This window comes from Dromiciops gliroides, chromosome 1 (assembly GCF_019393635.1).
Source record: "Dromiciops gliroides isolate mDroGli1 chromosome 1, mDroGli1.pri, whole genome shotgun sequence".
NCBI classification, from domain to species: Eukaryota; Metazoa; Chordata; class Mammalia; order Microbiotheria; family Microbiotheriidae; genus Dromiciops; species Dromiciops gliroides.
This window is the reverse complement of record NC_057861.1, coordinates 616,117,328-616,136,549: the sequence shown is the minus strand read 5'-3', so window position 1 is coordinate 616,136,549 and position 19,222 is coordinate 616,117,328. Positions and strand designations below refer to the sequence as shown.

General features: G+C 36.1%; 1 protein-coding gene across 1 annotated transcript in view; it reads left to right on the top strand.

Moving 5' to 3' along the window:
* Positions 1-19,222, top strand: part of ELP1 (elongator acetyltransferase complex subunit 1) — a 65,726-nt gene that overhangs the window by 24,511 nt on the left and 21,993 nt on the right. Inside the window, exons 12-23 of the mRNA XM_044000901.1 lie at positions 1,763-1,933; positions 2,888-2,987; positions 6,076-6,249; positions 6,625-6,731; positions 7,142-7,245; positions 9,967-10,020; positions 10,118-10,223; positions 14,343-14,458; positions 14,872-14,945; positions 15,359-15,437; positions 15,792-15,871; positions 16,565-16,702. Of these exons, the coding sequence (XP_043856836.1) occupies positions 1,763-1,933; positions 2,888-2,987; positions 6,076-6,249; positions 6,625-6,731; positions 7,142-7,245; positions 9,967-10,020; positions 10,118-10,223; positions 14,343-14,458; positions 14,872-14,945; positions 15,359-15,437; positions 15,792-15,871; positions 16,565-16,702 (1,303 nt within the window). The remainder of the gene's footprint in view (positions 1-1,762; positions 1,934-2,887; positions 2,988-6,075; positions 6,250-6,624; positions 6,732-7,141; positions 7,246-9,966; positions 10,021-10,117; positions 10,224-14,342; positions 14,459-14,871; positions 14,946-15,358; positions 15,438-15,791; positions 15,872-16,564; positions 16,703-19,222) is intronic.

Genomic DNA, 19,222 nt, shown 5'->3' with positions numbered 1-19,222 from the left:
TCCGAGATTAGAAGGAAAGCAGAAAATTGTGTGTGTGTGTGTGTGTGTGTGTGTGTGTGGCAGGGGGGTGGGATTCCAGACAATTTCTCAGATAAAGGTCTCATATCTCAATTATATAAAGGACTTTTTCAAATTTATAAGAATATGAATCATTCCCCAATTGATAAATGGTGAAAGAGTATGAAGAAGCAATTTTGGGGGGAGGGCAGGGCAATGGGGGTTAAGTGACTTGCCCAGGGCCACATAGCTAGTAAGCGTCAAGTGTCTGAGGCCGGATTTGAACTCGGGTACTCCTGAATCCAGGGCTGGTGCTTTATCCACTGTGCCACCTAGCTGCCCCGAAGAAGCAATTTTTGATGAAGAAATCAAAGCAATATGTAGTCTTTGGAAAAAATGCCCTAAATCATTATTGGTTAGAGAAATGCAAATTAAAACAACTTTGAGATATCATCTCACACCTGTCAGATTGGCTAAAATGATAGGAGGAAATGACAAGTGTTGGAAGGGATGTGGAAGAATTGGGACATTAATACATTAATATCTCTATGCAATATTTTGTAAATACCTACTTTTGAATGAGAACATCATTGTAACTTTATGTACCAATTTGTTTTTCAATTGAAGACAAGGTGTTGGTGACAGCTTTTCAACCATTTCAGAGCAGTTTAGAATTATGTCCAAAGGGTTATAAAACTTTGTATGCCCTTTGACCCAGAAATACCACTATTAGAGTCTGTTTGCTAAGGTGATGGGGGGGGCGGGGGGGGGGGGAGAAAAAAAAAACCAAACCTCTATATGTTCCAAACTATTATGATAGCAGCTTTCTTTGTGGTGGCAAAGAACTAGAAATTCAGGTGATGTCCATAAGTTGGGGGGAGTGACTAAACTTATTGTGGTATATAATTGTGGAGCAATGCTACTGTGTTGTAAGAAATGATGAGCTGGTTGATTTTAGAAAAAAAAAAAACATGGAATGACGCATGAAATAATGAAAAGTGTAATGAGCAAACCCAAGAGAATGCTGTATACTGTAACAGCAATATTGTTTTAAGAATAACTGAATGACTGAGCTATTCTAAGTATTATAAATACTCAAATCAACTACAAAGAACCTATGAAGGAAGATGCTATACACCTACAGAGAAAAAAAAACTGATAAATAGAAATATGCATAGTATTTTGGGAGGGAGGGAAGGAAATCGTTCAGAACTTAAAATGTAACAAAAAAGAAATTAAATTTTTACAAATGAAGTCAGTTTGTTTCCCATGTTAGCACCACTCCTCCCCTTCTATTTGAGTTTGCTATCATTCTTGTAGAGTTTTGCCACTAATTGAAGATAAGCCCAGTGGTTTGAAGTTTACAAACAATAAGTCTTCCTTTCTTTGAAAATTGGGCCATTTCCTCATTTCTGCTCCTGATATGCCTATCCTGTTCTCCACAGTCTTTTAGATATCACTGACCACCTCTGCAGTTCTTGGCTATCCCTGGGGGAGGAAGAAATCCTCCCAATATAAACAACATATATTTGGGTGTCCTTTATGTCTCCTTATCTGGTAAAACTAACAGACATTCTCCCATAACCTTTAAGCTTGTTAGTATAATTTTCTTTAATTTTATAGTTAATCTTGTTGCAGAGACAGAAAAAATAAGATTTTTAAAGGAAAATTAATGTAAATATCTCTATGCAATATTTTATAAATGCCTACTTTTGAATGAAAACATCATTGTAACTTTATGTACCAATTTGTTTTTCAATTGAAGACAAGGTGTTGGTGACAGCCTTTCAACATTCTGTGGTGCCTCCACCTCTCTGTACCTATGAGTTACATCTTCCACATCCTGTGAACCAAGTCATGTTCTGTGCACATCCTAAAAAAAGCAGTGACCTTGCCGTTCTCGATGCCAATAACCAGATTTCTGTCTATAGATCTGGTATGAGTGTTTGTTTTTTGTTTTAAATACATAGGCTTTTATTTTTCCTTGTTTTATTCTGCTATAGATCTCTTGGCCTTCATCCAGAAAAAGATACAAACTCTAGTATTGTATTTTAGCGTATAAAAATTTTAATATTGCCGGACTGTACTTTGATATTAAATTGGACTAAGGGTTACTTTAAGTTTCTATTGACTTAGAATTCTTATAGAACATCTTGGGGTTGAAGAATGGGTATCTAAGGGTATGGTTGGACCTGGAGATACACAATAGCTATGAGATTCTCTATTAAAATCAAAATACAGATTTTATGTGATGCTTGTACTCTGAGTTACAGGCACGATTAGTTAATTTTGCTTAAATTGGGGAGGGATTGTATTTTTTATGGGGAGTTGTTTAAGTATTGGGAATCATCTGCTGTGTCAAAACATTTTATCAATAAGTAAAATTTTTTACTTTCCCATACATTGAATTAAATTTTGGTTTTGTTTGTGATTTATATAATTATTTTATAAAAGCCTTGATGTGCTATAAGGACTAATTTTTTTAAACTGGAAAATCCTTGCTAGTCATTCTCAGCTAGTATTTTCTGCCTTTGCCCTTCCCCCTGCCCCAGCCCTCCATTTCCTTAATATTTGTTAAAGTAATGAGAAATAATGTGGAAAAGTCATCAGCTTCTGTGTGTTTGTTTCTTCGATAAAAATAGGGAAGCTGTGATCTCCACTTTAATCTGCTTTTTAAGCAATGTAGCTGAATAGCAGTCATTCTAAAAATAAACAGATAAGAAGACATTATTCTGTTCTGGCTCAATACCTTTATATGAGAGAAGGGGATAGTGTCCCCTCTCTGACTTATGTAATAATGCCTTTATCAAGCATTTTGGTGGTTTGGAAAATTGTAGTGAGGAGTTGTATTCTTGTGTGTCTGATGATAATAATTACATTTGTTTTCTAGGTGGTACTACAGATTTAGACCCTACAGTGAAAATGGGAGCTGTGGGGGGAAATGGATTTAAGGTTTCTGTTACAACACCTCACCTGGAAAAAATATACAAGTAGGCATTTTTTTAATGATATGATACTACAATGTGGAGAAGGGTGAAACCTCACCTGCTAAGTCACCTTTGAGAAAAATAAATGTTGTTAATTGTTTCAAAGGCTTCTGGATCCATGCCATTTCCCCATATCTCTGCATTCCTCCTTTTGGTGATACTATTTGCTACCCCTCCAAGTGTGGGTTCCTTTTACCCAAATCCCTGGAAGGAAATACAGGGGTATAGACTGAATAATTAAGTGCTGAAAATGAAATATTTTGAGCACTCAAGCATTTAATCTACTTTCTCTCACTCTTTTTTTTTCTTTTTCTTTTTCTTTTTTTTTTTTTTTTTTTATGGGGCAATGGGGTTAAGTGACTTGCCCACGGTCACACAGCCAGTAAGTGTCAAGTGTCTGAGGCCAGATTTGAACTCAGGAACTCCTGAATCCAGGGCCGGTGCTTTTATCCACTGCGCCACCTAGCCGCCCCTCTCTCACTCTTTTTTTATAGTTTGCTTTAAAATGGTTCCCAAGTTATTTCAGAATGCCAAATAAGATAATATTAAAGTGCTATAAAACTTCAAAGTATTATTTCTAATTTATATGTAATCTACTCAGTTATACTTCTACCAGTTGAACTAAAGGTTCACTTAACTGAAATATAGGTATTGTAATAGAAATATGAGTATCTGACTAGTCTGAGTAGTATATAATTCATTATGTCACATAGAGCAGTTAACCTGGGGTTTGAGAACTTGGGTTTTAAAAAATATATATTTCAGCATAATTGGTTTCTTTTATAATCCTACATATTTTGTATTATGCATTAAAAAAATTATTGTGAGGAGTCTGACACAAAAAAGTTAGCCCCTGTGTAGAGGAAATTAACTCGGTAGGCTCCTCTTCAACATATAAGTGCCTTTTTAACATCTAGATGGCTTTTCTGGCAAACTTTTACTTTAAAATTGTGCTTGCTCTTATCCATACTAAATATGAAATTCAAAAATATTGTTGAAATATAAAGTTTATAACTGATCTGTAATTGAGTTCAACCTATTAGGGTTTTTTTGTTTGTTTTGGCAGGGCAATAAGGGTTAAGTGACTTGCCCAGCTAGTAAGTGTCAAGTGTCTGAGGCTGGATTTGAACTCAGGTCCTCCTGAATCCAAGGCCGGTGCTTTATCCACTGCGCCACCTAGCTGCCCCTACCTATTAGGTTTTTAATTAAAATAATTAATTTTTTAAAATTAATTTAAATGGTCACGTTTTAATTGAATGTTAATGCATTGCTTTGAGAGATAAGTGGTGTATCGCAGAGGTATCAGACTCTAAGCCCCTCCTGAGAGCTGCCCACTAGATTAAGATATAATTGGGAACTGTTTAACAAAATAACTAAAAATACATTACAACATGGATAATGTTCATTGTGGTTTTCTAAGCCAGTATGCTGCTGGGATCCCTTTCTGTTTGGGTTTTATATCACTGGCATAGTTGATAAAGGCCCAGCCTTTGATCCAGAAAAGTCTGGGTTCAAATCCTGCTCCTGATGCTGACTACATGACTATAGGAAAGTTACTTGACCTTTGAAGGCCCCAGGTCGACTTGTAGATGGAGTTTTCATATCAGGGTTTCTTGCATGAATGAAATACCAGTTCAAAACAAAACAAAACCAAAAACTAATTTGCAAATTACCTTTTCTTTTTGGGAGATTGGTCATCAGTTTTTTACCATGCTTATCTTTATATTAGAATAATAGCAACAACTAGAATTTACATAGCACTTTAAGGTTTGTGAATAGCTTTACAAATATCTCATTTTATCCTCACAATGTCCTTAGGAAGTTGATGCTATTATTCCCCTTTTTTATAATTGTGGAAACTAAAGCAAACCTGAGTTAAGTGATTTGTCCAAGACTATATACCTGGTAACTGTCTGTGGTCAGAGTTGAAGTCAGGTCTTCCTAACTCCAGGTCCAGAAATCTCTCCACTGGACCTTTATATAATCAGAGCAATACATTTGCCAAGAAACCTGAATAGTTTATTCTGCATATTAATGTCATTTGTGTAACTTGTCTGTTCCAATGCACATCTTGCCTTCAGATTTTTGTTGGCAAAATTAGGTGTTAAAATGCATTGTAGAGTGGGGAGGCTAGGTGGCGCAGTGGATAAAGCACCAGCCCTGGATTCAGGAGTTCCTGAGTTCAAATCCGGCCTCAGACACTTTGGCACTTACTGGCTGTGTGACCCTGGGCAAGTCACTTAACCCCCATTGCTCCCCCCACACACAAAAAAATGCATTGTAGAAAATATCTCATTTACTTTTTTTTTTTTTGAGGTTTTTGTTTTTGTGAGGCAATTGGGGTTGTGACTTGCCCAGGGTCACACAGCTAGTAAGTGTTAAGTGTCTGAGACTGGATTTGAACTCAGGTATTCCTGACTCCAGGGCCGGTGCTCTATCCACTGCGCCACCTAGCTGCCCCTATTTCATTTACTTTTGTTTTCAGGTAGCCCACAGCTCAATAGAAGGAAAGATTTTAAAACCAGTCATGTTTCTAGAGCAGGTGGAAAACCAGAGCCATAACAGTCTGAGAAGTGGCGACTTGTTTTAGGCTAGTGTTTTCTGGTAGTCTGAGACATCATGCTTTTATACATTATCATGAAATCAATAGCAAGGAGTTTGGAGCAGGGAAATAGAGTGGCAAGATTTAAGAGTTTTTATCTCCTAAATAATGTATTTATACTGTGACTTCATTTTTATTTTTAAAGTTTTGTGAATTTCAAGAGCATAATATATACTCACGTACAAATGCAAATACAAAAATACATTCTAAATCCAAATATAAAATGACTATTAGATTCATTGTCATTTTGTATTATTCATGTGATTATTGCTTCAGATATTTGAGTCAGCAATACAAAGTCATTTTAGTCGTTCAGAGCATAAAAGTTTTTAATAATATCAAAATGTTAGTTTTAAAATTTAAAGATTACTTTAAATTTACATGGAGCAGTTAAAATTACAGGAGTAGTTTATAGATTACATGCAAAAAAATTTCAGTTTGCCTTTAAAACTTTATTCATGTTTTGAATTGCTTGAATATTTCAAACAGGATTCATTTTGAGACTAGAGAAGATCAGGAAGTAAATCCCCTGAACTTGTGCCTTCTCACTTGGATCCAAGAAGATACTTTCTTGGCTATCAGTCATGGCTCATCCTCTGTTGTTCACCATGTGACTGTGGCCTCTTCTGAAACAGAGGACAAAAGTGGACATCTGAATATAAGGTATTAGAAACTTTTAGACACATAATAACAGTAATAAAATACATTCAATTTGCATAGCACTTTACAGTTTACGAAGTGTTTCCCTTACAACTGTCATGAAGGTAGTGCAACAAGCATTGGTATTTAACTGGTGAGGAAATCAAAATGCAGAGAAGCTGTTACATCCCCAAGGCCATAGGACTTGAATGTGATGTTGGTTGGACTCCAATCTAGGTTTTCTTATTCTAGGGTGGGCTTCATTCCACAATACCGTGCTTGTCTCTCTATGGAAATAAAAGAAGTTATGCCATGTGAAAACTGGCCCTTATGTTCCTTTCCTTGCTAAAACCAGGAAATTTTTCGAATAATCATTTGTTCCCTTCTCATTTCTGTTAGCTCATCAGTGACTGTGGATGGAGTTGTGATCAGTCTGTGTTATAATCCCAAAACCAAATCAGTGGCACTACAGTTAGCTGACGGTCAGATCCTCAAATACCTTTGGGGTAAGGACTAAAGTTCTACATGATAAGTTTTAATGGATTTTCCTTATAAATTTAAATGGAAGAATTTAGCTCTTGTACTTTTTAGGGTGCGCCAAGAAAGAATTGAGTACTATGTTAATTATAACCATGGGTTGGAACCTCTACTTATTTTTTTGTCTGTTAGTCTTTTGGAAAAGGATAATATATTTCATTGGCCATTTCCAGGATTTGAATTTCTTGCCTTGTAAAATGTTACTTAGATTGTTAAATGTGTCATTTCTCCTTTTGTGTGTTTTGGAGGCTATAAATGACTTAGTATACTACTTTAATATTGTTCCACATCACCTGCTGTTAAGTGTGTTAAAATTTGTACTATTGTTTCTTTAAAAGTAACAAAATCCCAAAAGGAATGCTCTTGTATATATTTGTAGAATCTTCAACTCCTGCTGTTGAAACATGGAAGGATCGTAGTGGTTTTGCTGTCCAGTTTCCCTACCCATGCACACAGACTACACTGGCTGTAATAGGTGGTGAAGTAAGTGAACCCTGGGAGAGGACTTCTCCAAGAGAGAGTGCCGGGCTAGAAACAAATCAACCTACATCACTGACTTACCAGAGATATAGAAAGAATTTAATGGGGCAGCTAGGTGGCACAGTAGATAGAGTACCGGCCCTGCAGTCAGGAGTACCTGAGTTCAAATCTGCCCTCAGACCCTTGACACTAGCTGTGTGACACTGGGCAAGTTACTTAACCCCAGTTGCCTCACTAAAAAAAAAAAAAAAGTAAAGAATTGGTAAAGAATTGAATAAATGTTTTTTATTCATGTTTTGGGTGCATCAAGGTGGAATCTAAACGTTTTGTGCAGGCATACATCCTGTTGCACAAAAAATTCAAGAGTGGATTTATCCTATACTCACTTTTTGGGTTCTATAGAATTGAATAGAAAGAGAATCAGTATTCAAAACGCATAGAATATTAGGGAAAGCTGTTCATATAGTATGTTATTGTACCCTTTAAATGTGGAATGTTCTAATAACCATGGCAAAAATCTTTACCAAGGATCCTTTTCAAGTAGAGTACTGTTACTATATGTTTGAATAAGCTTCCGTTAATCATTGCTGTTATCAGTGTGGTTATTTCCTCTAACGGTGCAGATTGCCACCTGTCCACACCCCCTCAGCATATGTGAATCTTTCCTGTTTTTCCCATAAATTTTCCCTTGATGGCCCACCCAACATCCTGGGAGCCTTTCTCCATGTTTTTAAAAAATATCACACGGGTACCAGTGCAGCACAAAGGCTGGTCTCCTGATAACATTAATTTTTACTTTATGACTAACCCACATCCTCATCCAGCCATTCATCTCTTTGATTATGTCTCTTATGTTGTTTCTTGTGTGCAGTTCAGTATTGGCAATATTCTGCAGCTTATTTGTGCCCACCATATATCTCAACATTGTGGTTCTTTAGAGATTATGGTATTCCCAGTCATGTAGAATCATTAGAAGGCTTTTTATCCCATTGCATATCATGGTCTAGACAATAAACATTCTTTATTAACTTTTTTCCTGTGAGGATTGTTAGACCTAATTCCTTTGAGTTGTTAATTTAAATAAGGGAATTTTGTAGTATGCTGGAACTTGAAACAGTCACCAAAATGCTATCTGCAGAAAGCAGTATCTTACATTTGAGCTCTGTGGTAGTCATTCTTCATGATGGTGCAGTTACCTTTAATGAACTTATGCCTTCCCATTTTGTACTTGCCTTAGTTTTGATAATCAGGATCATCAAAGTTATTTGTGTTGCAGATATGAAGGAATTTTGTATGATATTCAAGTATACATGGGAGTCATATTGTTGGAAGAGAGCCTTAAAGGCTATTACTGGAAATAACGATAAACTATCAACTCAGTTAAATCTTGTGTTTTCTGTATCTCTTAGCCAGTTGTGTGTGTGTGTGTGTGTGTGTGTGTGTGTGTGTGTGTGTGTGTATAGATGATTTTTTGCAAAAGCTAGCATTTTCCTTTCTAATATTTTTATCACAGATATCTTTGATAGTGTATAGGTCAGTCTCGAAGATTTTTTGAAGTATATGTAGACATATGAGTCCTTAGATATTTATAGCCTTTCAGTTGCCTTTTTTTCTATTAGCAATTTCCCCTCCAGGTGATCATTACCTTCCTCTTTTTTAGATATTTTGAGAATCTGTCCTTTAATGTTTTCAGAATCATGTCATTTCCAGTAATGGTTTCTTCTGTGTCCTAGTTCAGTTGCTCTTTCCATTCTTAACATCTTGAATATCATTTTTATTTCTTACTATAGTACGTCAGGTACTGAGAAGCTAGGATCCAAATTTGGTAGTTAGAATATCAATGATGATCAAAATAGTTTGTTATAGAAATGTTTCATTCATAGGTATATTTCATTTTTTCTGTTTACTGTCCTTCCAGTTTAATTTTTGGTTCTTGATTGTCTCCTACAAGCAATTGTCAGACTCATTTTTTTCCTCCACTGTTCTTTGCTATTTTATCAGACCATATCTCTGATAATCTTTCACAGTCCTCTGAAAAAATTTGTAAACAAGTTTACATGCTAAATATCCCTAAAGCCCTGCATATAACATAGTTATAACAGATACCATAAAATAGCCTTTTGTATGTCATTTACATTAATTTTAGTTTTTATTAATAAATAATGGTCATTTAGAAAACTTGCATGAATATTATTAGTTTTTCACTTAAATTCTTTTTAGCAAGATTTTGCTAGTAAAATACAGTGAAGGGTAATTTATCCTAGGCTGTAACTGTTATAAACAAAGAATTCATCTTCTCTTTCCGGAAATACATTTTCCTTCCTTCTCCTGGTTCACTCCAAAGGGAGCTTCTGAACCCAGATTAATTTTTCTTAACGTATCTTTAAATAATCGTATTTTTACTTTCTAGAGATTTGTACCTCTTTAACTGTTACGATCAAATCTTTGGAGAAATTCTTTCTCACAGCAAGCAAAGCAGCCCCTATTCTCAAAATTGGGTTAGGAGGGAACATGTGAGAGGAGAAATTACTTATCAAATTGGCTCAACAAAATTGATCTTTTGGACTTAAAAAAATGGGCATTGGGAAAAGCTTGCTCTTTTTTTAAGACATAAAAATATTCAACTGAGCTCTCTAGTAGAGATTATATCCTCAGTAGTCACTTGTGTCACTAGTGAAAAATTAGGGTAGCCTTCACAATTTACATTTTCTTTTCTTTTTGTAGGAATGCATTCTGGGGCTGACCGACAGGTGTCGCTTTTTCATTAATGATATTGAGGTATGTTGGCTAACTTTTAAAATTGATCCATTGATTATAGCTTTGAGCGTAGGCAAAATGCTGATTTCTCCCTACTGCTTTATTCTCCACTTTGTAGGTTGCATCCAATATCATGTCATTTGCAATATATGATGAATTTTTGCTGCTGACAACCCACTCTCATACCTGTCAGTGTCTATACTTGAGAGATACTTCTTTTAAAGGTGAGTTTTCAGATTAGAACTATAATCAACTGTGATAGAATTTCTCCATCTTATACAGACTTGATGATTTTGTGTTCTTGCTTTTTTAAAAAAAGCTTTTTAAAATATGGAATCCTGGGAGTATAAGGAATCTTGAAATGCTGCTTAGTCACTTCACTTATTTGTAGACAGGATAATTAAGCCATTCTAAACCAGTTAGAATCTGTCCCATGTCCCTTCAGAAAATAAGATTCTATAACCCTTTAATGATCTTATTGGTAACCCATTCTAATATTCAATAGTTGTCTTGTCGGCAAATTTTGCCATATATTTAGCTTCCTAAATTGTGGGTTGCTACCACATTTAGGATCATGTGACTTGAAAATGGGGGTCGCGAAAAATTTGGCAACAGCAAAAGGTTATGTATACCTGTTTTATATACCTATATGCCAGGGGTTGAATAAAAATTTCTCGTGGAAAAAGTTTAAGAAACCCTGATATAGACTAGGTGTATTCCTTCATATTTTATCTGCAATAGCAATAAGAAAGGATAGCTTAACTAACATATTTTCCTCTTTCACCTTTACCTTTATTTTGCCCACCATCTGAAAGGTCATCTTCTAATTTGCTAAAATACAAGGTCTTTTCTTTCTACAGTGTTTCTTTTGCATTTTAAAGGTTACTCCCTTTCACTTTTCTTAATATATTACACTTAATTAAATAATTCCTTGCACCACCACTCCTCATTTATCAGCAACTCTAGGAGTCTTTTCTTTTTTAATACGATTAAATCAGACCATTTGGCTTCAAAGTTGAAAAACTGCACTTAAACCTTCTTGTTTTTATTTTTCATTTTTTGAGGGCAATACTTCAGAGGATTCTGGCCCCATATTAGGGAAATAAAACTTACTGTTAAATATACATATTCTCAGTTTTGCTTGGGGGCAAAAGATCCTGGGTGGCATAAGTTTTTTTTTTTTTCACTTTAATTTTTTTTTTTAATGTATAAGGTATTTTATTTTTTCCGTTACATGTAAAGATAGTTCTCAACTTTTGTTTATACAAGCTTTACAATTTCAGATTTTTCTCCCTCCCTCCCCCCTCCCCTAGACAGCAGGTAATCTGATATAGGTTATATCTATATATCTCTATACATATAGATATATACACACACATATATATATATATATATATATATATATACTCATAATAACATTAATCCTATTTCTGCATTAATCCTGTTACAAGAGAAAAAATCAGAGCAGTGATGCAAAACCTCAAAATAGAAGAAAAAACCAACAGCACCCAAAACAAAAGAAATAATATGGTTCAATCAGCATCTATACTCCACAGTTCTTTCTTTCTTTTTTTTTCTTGGATTTGGAGATCCTCTTCTATCATGAGTTCCCTGGAACTCTTCTGTACCATTGCATTGGTGAGAAGAATATAGTCCATCACAGTAGGTCAACACTCAATGTTGATGATACTGTGTACAATGTTCTTCTGGTTCTGCTCATCTCACTCATCATCAGCTCACGTAAGACCCTCCAGGTTTCTCTGAACTCTTCCTGCTCATCATTTCTTACAGCACAATAGTATTCCATTGTATTCATATACCACAACTTGTCCAGCCATTCCCCAGTTGATGGGCACCCCCTCAACTTCCAATTCCTTGCTACCACGTAAAGAGTAGCTATAAATATTTTTGTACATGTGGGTCCCTTTCCCCTTTCCATGATTTCTTTGGGCAAAAGACCTAAAAGTGGAATTGCTGGGTCAAAGGGTATGGCATAAGTTTTTTGAGGGAGTTTGGGCAGAGTTTCTCTAGCCACCTCTCTCCATCTCCTAAATAAAGGTCATTCTGAACATAAGGCATTTCATTATCTCACTCTTTGTAAATAGGGTAGGATGGATGTTAAGTAGACAGGTATTTCAGCTTGTCATGTTTCCATAGAACCAAAGCGCAGAAATTGATGTTTGATAAGTTTTGTAAAATATAGGTCCCATTCTTAATTCCTCATCCTGGTTCATTGATGTTTGGGTGTCATAAACCAGAAGCCTATAGTACCCTCTACCTAATTCCATAATTCCTTCCAGGAGAAATGGACAGTTTCAGTCCTAACACACAACAGTATCCAACATCTCTGTTGGCCATGGCTTCAACTTGTTACTTCAGGCTTATGCACTTGTATCATCAAAGGTCACAAGGCTACAAACAGCTCCTAACTTTTCTTTTCTTTTTCTTCTTTTTTTTTTTTTTTTTTGGTGAGGCAATTGGGGTTAAGTGACTTGCCCAGGGTCACACAGCTAGTACATGTCAAGGGTCTGAAGCCGGATTTGAACTCGGGTCTTCCTGAATCCAGGGCCGGTGCTCTATCCACTGTGCCACCTAGCTGCCCCAGCTCCTAACTTTTCTAAACCTGTGTCACACATCACGGACTGCCATGGCTGCTCTCTCTTGATGAGGGAAGACAAGCAGGTTTTTTGTTTTTGTTTCTTTGCTTTATTGCCCTTCTTCCTAATCTTGTGTACAAGTGCTGGGCATTATGTTAGAAACTGGGGTTTCAAAGAGAGACAAAGGGCAGCCTCGCCTTCGAGGAGCTCACAATTCTATGGGGGAGACAATATGTAAATATATCCAAAGTAGGCTATGTAGAAGATAAAGAGGAAATAATTAACCGAGAGAAGATACTAGAATTAAGGGGGGAGGGGAGGGCGGTTGGGGAAGGCTTACTGCAGAAGGTAGGATTTTTGTTGGAACTTAAAGGAAACCAAGGAAGTCTGTAGGCAAAGCAAAAGATAGAGAGTGATCCAGGCTTGAGGAATGTCCAGAGAAAATGCTTAAAGCCTGGAGATGGAGTATCTTGTTTGTGGAACAGACAGGAAGCTAGTGTCTCTGGATGGAAGAGTACATGTCAGGGAGTAAAGTGTAAGAAGCCTGGGAAGGTAGGAAGCAGATGGCTTATAAAGGGCTTTGAATGCCCGAGTATTTTATATTTGAACCAGGAGGCAATGGGGAGCCACTGGAGTTGATGGTAGGGGGGCCCACCAGAGTGTTGGCAGTGTTAGAGGAGAGAAGGGTGTATTCTAGAGATACTGCAGAGGTAAAATTAGCAAAATGGATTGGGTATGGAGGGTGAGAGAGTGCAGAGTCCAGGGTGACTCCTAGGTACTGAGCCCGAGGCACTGGAAGAATAGCATTGCCCTCTACAGTAACAGGGAAGGTCAGAGCAGGGGAGGTTTATGGGGGAAAAAATGAGTTCAGTTTTGGACACATTGGATTTAAGATGTCTACTGGACATCAAAATGTCTGAAAGGCAGTTAGGGATGCAATATTAGAAGTTAGCAGAAAAGGTATATTGGGCAGGAAAGGTAGTTGAGAATCATCAGCATAGCATTAGTAATGCAATCCATGAAGCTGATGATGTGAAATAGTATAAAGAGGAGAAGAGAGGAGGGCCCAGGACAGAACCCTGAAGGACACCTACAGTTAAAGGACGCTCCTCGAAGAGGATTCAGCAAAGGAAACAGAGGAGGAGTGGTCAGATAGGTAGAAGGAGAGCCAGGAGAGAAAGGTGTCAAAAAAATTTAAGAAAGAAGGGAATATCTGGGAGGAGAGAGGATCAACACTGAGAGAGGCTGCAAGGTGGTCAAGGAGAATGAGGATTGAGAAAAGGCTGTTGTATTTGACAACTAAGATCATTAGAAACTTTGGAAAGAGAAGTTTCAGTTGAATAAGGTTGGAAACCAGAAGAGAGTGGGAAGAGAGAAGGGAGAGACACCAATTATATACAGAAGTCCTTTTAGGGACAGAAGTTAGAGGTGAAGGATCAAGTAAGGGTTTGAATGGTAGCCGCTGTATGGCTGCAAACTTCATTCTACATCAGTTCATATAAACTTGTTCTCTGCATCTCTGAATTCTTCATATTCGTTGTTTCTTTGTTATCTTCATGGATATTGATTTCATATTTGTATTTCTTATCAATAGACTAAGTTTTCTTGGTCCTCCATCTGATTCTGAGTACAATTCTGTGAAATTTGTATAATACATCTGCATTCTTTTCCAGTCCAGGCCTTCACTTCATATGGTTGGTAATGATGCCAGTTTTTTCGATTGTTTTACCATTGTGATGTTTTCAGCTTTCCAAGCAGGTCTGACCAACAGTACTGCCTCTAATGAGGAATCTCTACGGAAAGTAGAAAGAGGTTCCCGCATTGTCACTGTTGTGCCACAGGACACAAAGCTCGTATTACAGGTCAGCTTATTTTTTAGGTAATTTTTACTATATGATTGATATCAGAATTGAAAATATGTTCAGAGGAAGCTGTTGCCCTTAATATTTCACTGGAGGGAAGTCATTCAAGGCATTTATTAACAGCCTATCTTTGTGGCATCTCTATTGAACAATGTAGACAAAATTCCTATTCACTAGGAACTTTGTCGGAGGCTTCCCATTTTGGTGATACAAAGCAAGAGGCAGGTAGAGATTCATCATCATCAAAAGAAAGTTTAATATTGAGTCTCTACTCTGTTTACAAGTTTGTGCTAGCAAGTATGCCAGTTATCTTGCTTTCGCTTCCCTTTATACTAGGAGGCTATTTATCTGTAGTCTGTCTGCCTTTTTTTAAACATAAAATTTAATATATTATTTACATTATTATGTTAAAGATGCCGAGGGGAAACTTAGAAGTTGTCTATCATCGAGCCCTGGTTTTAGCTCAGATTCGGAAGTGGTTAGACAGGTGAGTGCCGTATATGGTTTCACCATTTACAGTATTGTTAATGTGATGATTGTAGGTTTTTTATTAAGAACATTTTAGAACCTGAAAGAAAAATTGCCTTTGAACAACCTTGTGAGGCTTTTTTTGTCTATGATTCCTGTCCCTACAACGTCTTTTAAGAAGTCCAGTGAACTCTAGCATTTTATTTTATTTCATTTATTTATTTATTTATTTAGTTTTGAGGTCTTGGAAGCAGAAACCGGTTACTTTTTTTTTTTAAACTACATTATTGTGCTAGAAATTCTTTTTGGTTTTTTTTTGCCTATGAGAGATAATCTATTTGTAAATTGTTTATAATAGTGAAAACATTCTGGTTCCAATAAAATGAATTTTTCTGAAATATATTTTTTCCATCCTTTTTTATCTTACCACAGACTTATGTTTAAAGAAGCATTTGAATGTATGAGAAAACTGAGAATTAATCTAAATCTGATTCATGACCATAACCCACAGGTAAATGTCTAAATCTCTAATATTTTCACATACACGTTCCTCAAACATAAGGGAATAACAACTCACTTCCATCCTACACTTAAATCTTCCATCTTGAAAAGAAATAATGAATACTGAAATGAGAGAAGAAAAACAATGAGGAAAATAATCAAAGAACTAAAACTGACCCAAGAATGCTTTCATTATTGAATTAGTATGAGAGATTATTATATAAAATTATGTTTAAATTATACATTTACAAATCATGGAGTTATTTCAGGGCAGAAGTTAACTTAAAACATGTCTTTCCTTTGTTTATGATCTTTTTGCATTTGTTTATTTGATAAACTGAAATTGTTTTTGCTTTTTTGTCAGGCATTTCTCGAAAATGTGGAAACCTTTGTAAAGCAGATTGATTCTGTAAATCATATAAATCTGTTTTTCACAGAATTGAAGTAAGTGTCTGGAGATTTTTTTTTTGACCCTTCTCTTTTAATCTTTTAAGGCTTTTTATTCATTAGAGCTTATTCAAAATTGCAGTGGGCTATAAAGTACTTTCTTTCTTTTTTTTTTTTTTTATGTGAGGCAATTGGGGTTAAGTGACTTGCCCAGGGTCACACAGCTAGTAATAGTTAAGTGTCTGAGGCCGGATTTGAACTCAGGTCCTCCTGAATCCAGGGCCGGTGCTCTATCCACTGTACCATCTAGCTGCCCCTAAAGTACTTTATTTCCCTGTCACTTGAAGTAGTCAAACAAAAGCTAGTTAGAGATGTCTATTAGGTGGGAGTTCATACACAATAATTTTTATAGTTCCTTACAATATCTTTAAGAGCCTATGATTCTCTTTGAACAATGATTCTTAATTTTTGATGTCGTTAGGAATTGAAATAAATTTGTGAAACTTTTGGGGACATGAATAAACTGCAAAGATTTGCATCTGTAATTTTTGATAGACAAGTACCAGATTTTTTACTCTTTAGAACCATACTGTTGGTCCTTGCAACTTTTTTCATTGTTTACTTTGGCGTATTTGGGTGTAAATTAATAACTGGATTCATGTGGTAGGGTTCAATTAGTGATACTTCATATATGCATATATATGTATACACACATACATTGATACATATATATGTTTTGTTTTGTTTTAGGGAAGAAGACATTACAAAGACTATGTACCCTCCTCCAGTTGCCAACAATATCCAAATGACCAGGGGTCCTGATGGTAAAAAAGTAGACCTTATCTGTGATGCCATGAGAGTAGCCATGCAGAACATAAATCCTCACAAGTATGTACACTATACATTAAGAGAAATTATGGAATACCAGGAGTGTGGAATTATGCTTCTATAGATTTGGTGTTCATTACAATTGGAAGTCTTTTTTGTTTTTTTTTTAGTGAGGCAATTGGGGTTAAGTGATTTGCCCAGGGTCACACAGCTAGTAAGTGTTAAGTGTCTAAGGCTGGATTTGAACTCAGGTACTCCTGACTCCAGGGCCGGTGCTCTATCCACTGCGCCACCTAGCTGCCCCTACAATTGGAAGTTAATGGTGTGTTTTATGTGTACAGATAGTTCTCACTTCGCATAAATTTGCATTAGACAAATTCAACTCAGCTCGCAGACAAGTAGCAGAACCCTGATCCAGGGGTGGCCCCACACCAGGAGTCCTCCCTCCACTCCAGGCATTGAAGCTGCTCTGGCCATGGGGGTGGGAGGAGGCATCAGGCACTGAAGCTGCACTGTAGAGCCATGTAGGGAATGGGGACCACATGGAGCCCCAGAGGTCTGCCGAAAGTGAGAACAAGGTTCCCTTTATGGTATTTTACCATAAGAGGTATAGTAATTGTAAAGTACCCTGGGCTTGTGATCAAAAGACCTGGGTTCAAGTTCTTAGTCTGACTCTCAATATCCAACACTAACTTAACCTCTCAGGGCCTGACTATTCTAACTTGGAGAATGGGGATAATAATACTTATACTGTCTATCTCAAAAAAATTGTTGTGTTGTTTTTGTAAACTTCAAAGCATTGTATGAATATGAGATGATTTTATTCTACCGTGGGGAATATTGTCATGATTTTGTATTGAAGACAAGATAGTGAGTGCAAATATAAATTTAGGGGGCAGCTAGGTGGTGCAATGGATAAAGCACTGGCCATGGATTCAGGAGGACCTGAGTTCAAATCTGGTCTCACACACTTGACACGTACTAGCTGTGTGACCTTGGGCAAGTCACTTAACCCTCATTGCCCACCCCCACCCCCACCCCCAAAAAACAAACAAACAAACACAAAAAATATATATATATAAATTTAAACAATAGGATATCAGCATATTTATCAACTTCAGTTTTTGCTCCTGAAATCTTCTCAAAGACAGTAAAATAAGATTTAATTTGAGAGGGGAGATTTTTTGATCAGAACAAATAGATCCTTTACAATTAAATGCTTATTGAACAATTCTTACATGTTAGGTTTCATGGAAAATAGAGAGAAGCATAAATCATCATTCCTGCCTTCAAGATATTTGCAAATCTAATTATGAGGCAAAGTACATACTTATGAACAGTTGAATAATGTACAGTGCAATGGTACAAGACACATGAGACAGCATATGATTAATTGCCAAATGAGTAACATAGACAAATTCTATTACACTCGTGTAATTGAGTGACTCAGAAAGGTTTCACATGAGGGATAGAACTTGACCTAGGCCTTGAAAGAGGTAAAGAACTTGGATAATATAAGAGAAAACAGGAAGACATTCTTGAAGAGGGAAAGTATGAGCAAAGGGATGGATAGTCAGGAAAGAAGCAGACTTTGTGAATAAACCAGCAGAAGTACATATGGGATGTAGGAAAATAGAGCATAGACTAGATGTAGATTGAGGTAAATTTAAGGAAGACTACCTGGTTAGGGAGTTTGAACTTCATCCTTTAGCCATGGGATAAGTAGAAAGTATTTAAACAGTTGATAGCCTTATACAAAATAGTATTTCAGGATGTTCATTATGGTGATAGTTGTTCAAGATTAATTAAAGGAGGAACAGAGTGTAGACAGGAAAAATTATGTTGTTAGAGTAATATGAAACTTCTTACAGCATTCTGTTTGGGCTTTTTTTCAAAAAAAACTTAAAAAAAAAAGTATTAGAGATTTATTCCTAAAAACAACTTCTGGAGTATGGAATGAAGTACATAACCAAAGCTACTCCATTCTATTGTTTTTAGCATTTGACAGTATTAGACAATGTTATTTGAAATTTATAATGGTAACTCTGACTCACTGAAAGATTCTGAAGTTCCCTCTGAATCATCAAAAAAAAGGTTTAAATTATTTTTATAGTTTTGATGTCAGTTATATTTTTGTACATCTAGTTCTTTGAAAATTACTGATCTTGTATATGGCATATAAATTTCAGTTAATTAAAAGTCCCTGGTCACTCAGAAAATAAGTTAAGCTTCACATGGTGTGTCTAAGACACCCTAATCAGTATTGATTATAGATAAACATGATTTTACCTTAGGTAAAGTTTTGGTACCAGTATTGCATTTCACACCTAAAAATAGAAGCAGAAGTAAAATCATTCTGAGTAAAAAATCAACTGAAGTCTCTAGTAATGCTCATTAACAATAGCATGAGGAATTGTTGGTAGAGTTATGAACTGATCCAACCATTCTGGAGAGTAATTTTGAACTATGTCCAAAGGGCTATGAGGTTGTGCATAACTTTACCTAGTAATACCACTACTAGGTCTGTAACCCAAAGAAATCATTAAAAAGGGAAAGGACTGTAAGGGCCAAAATTTGATA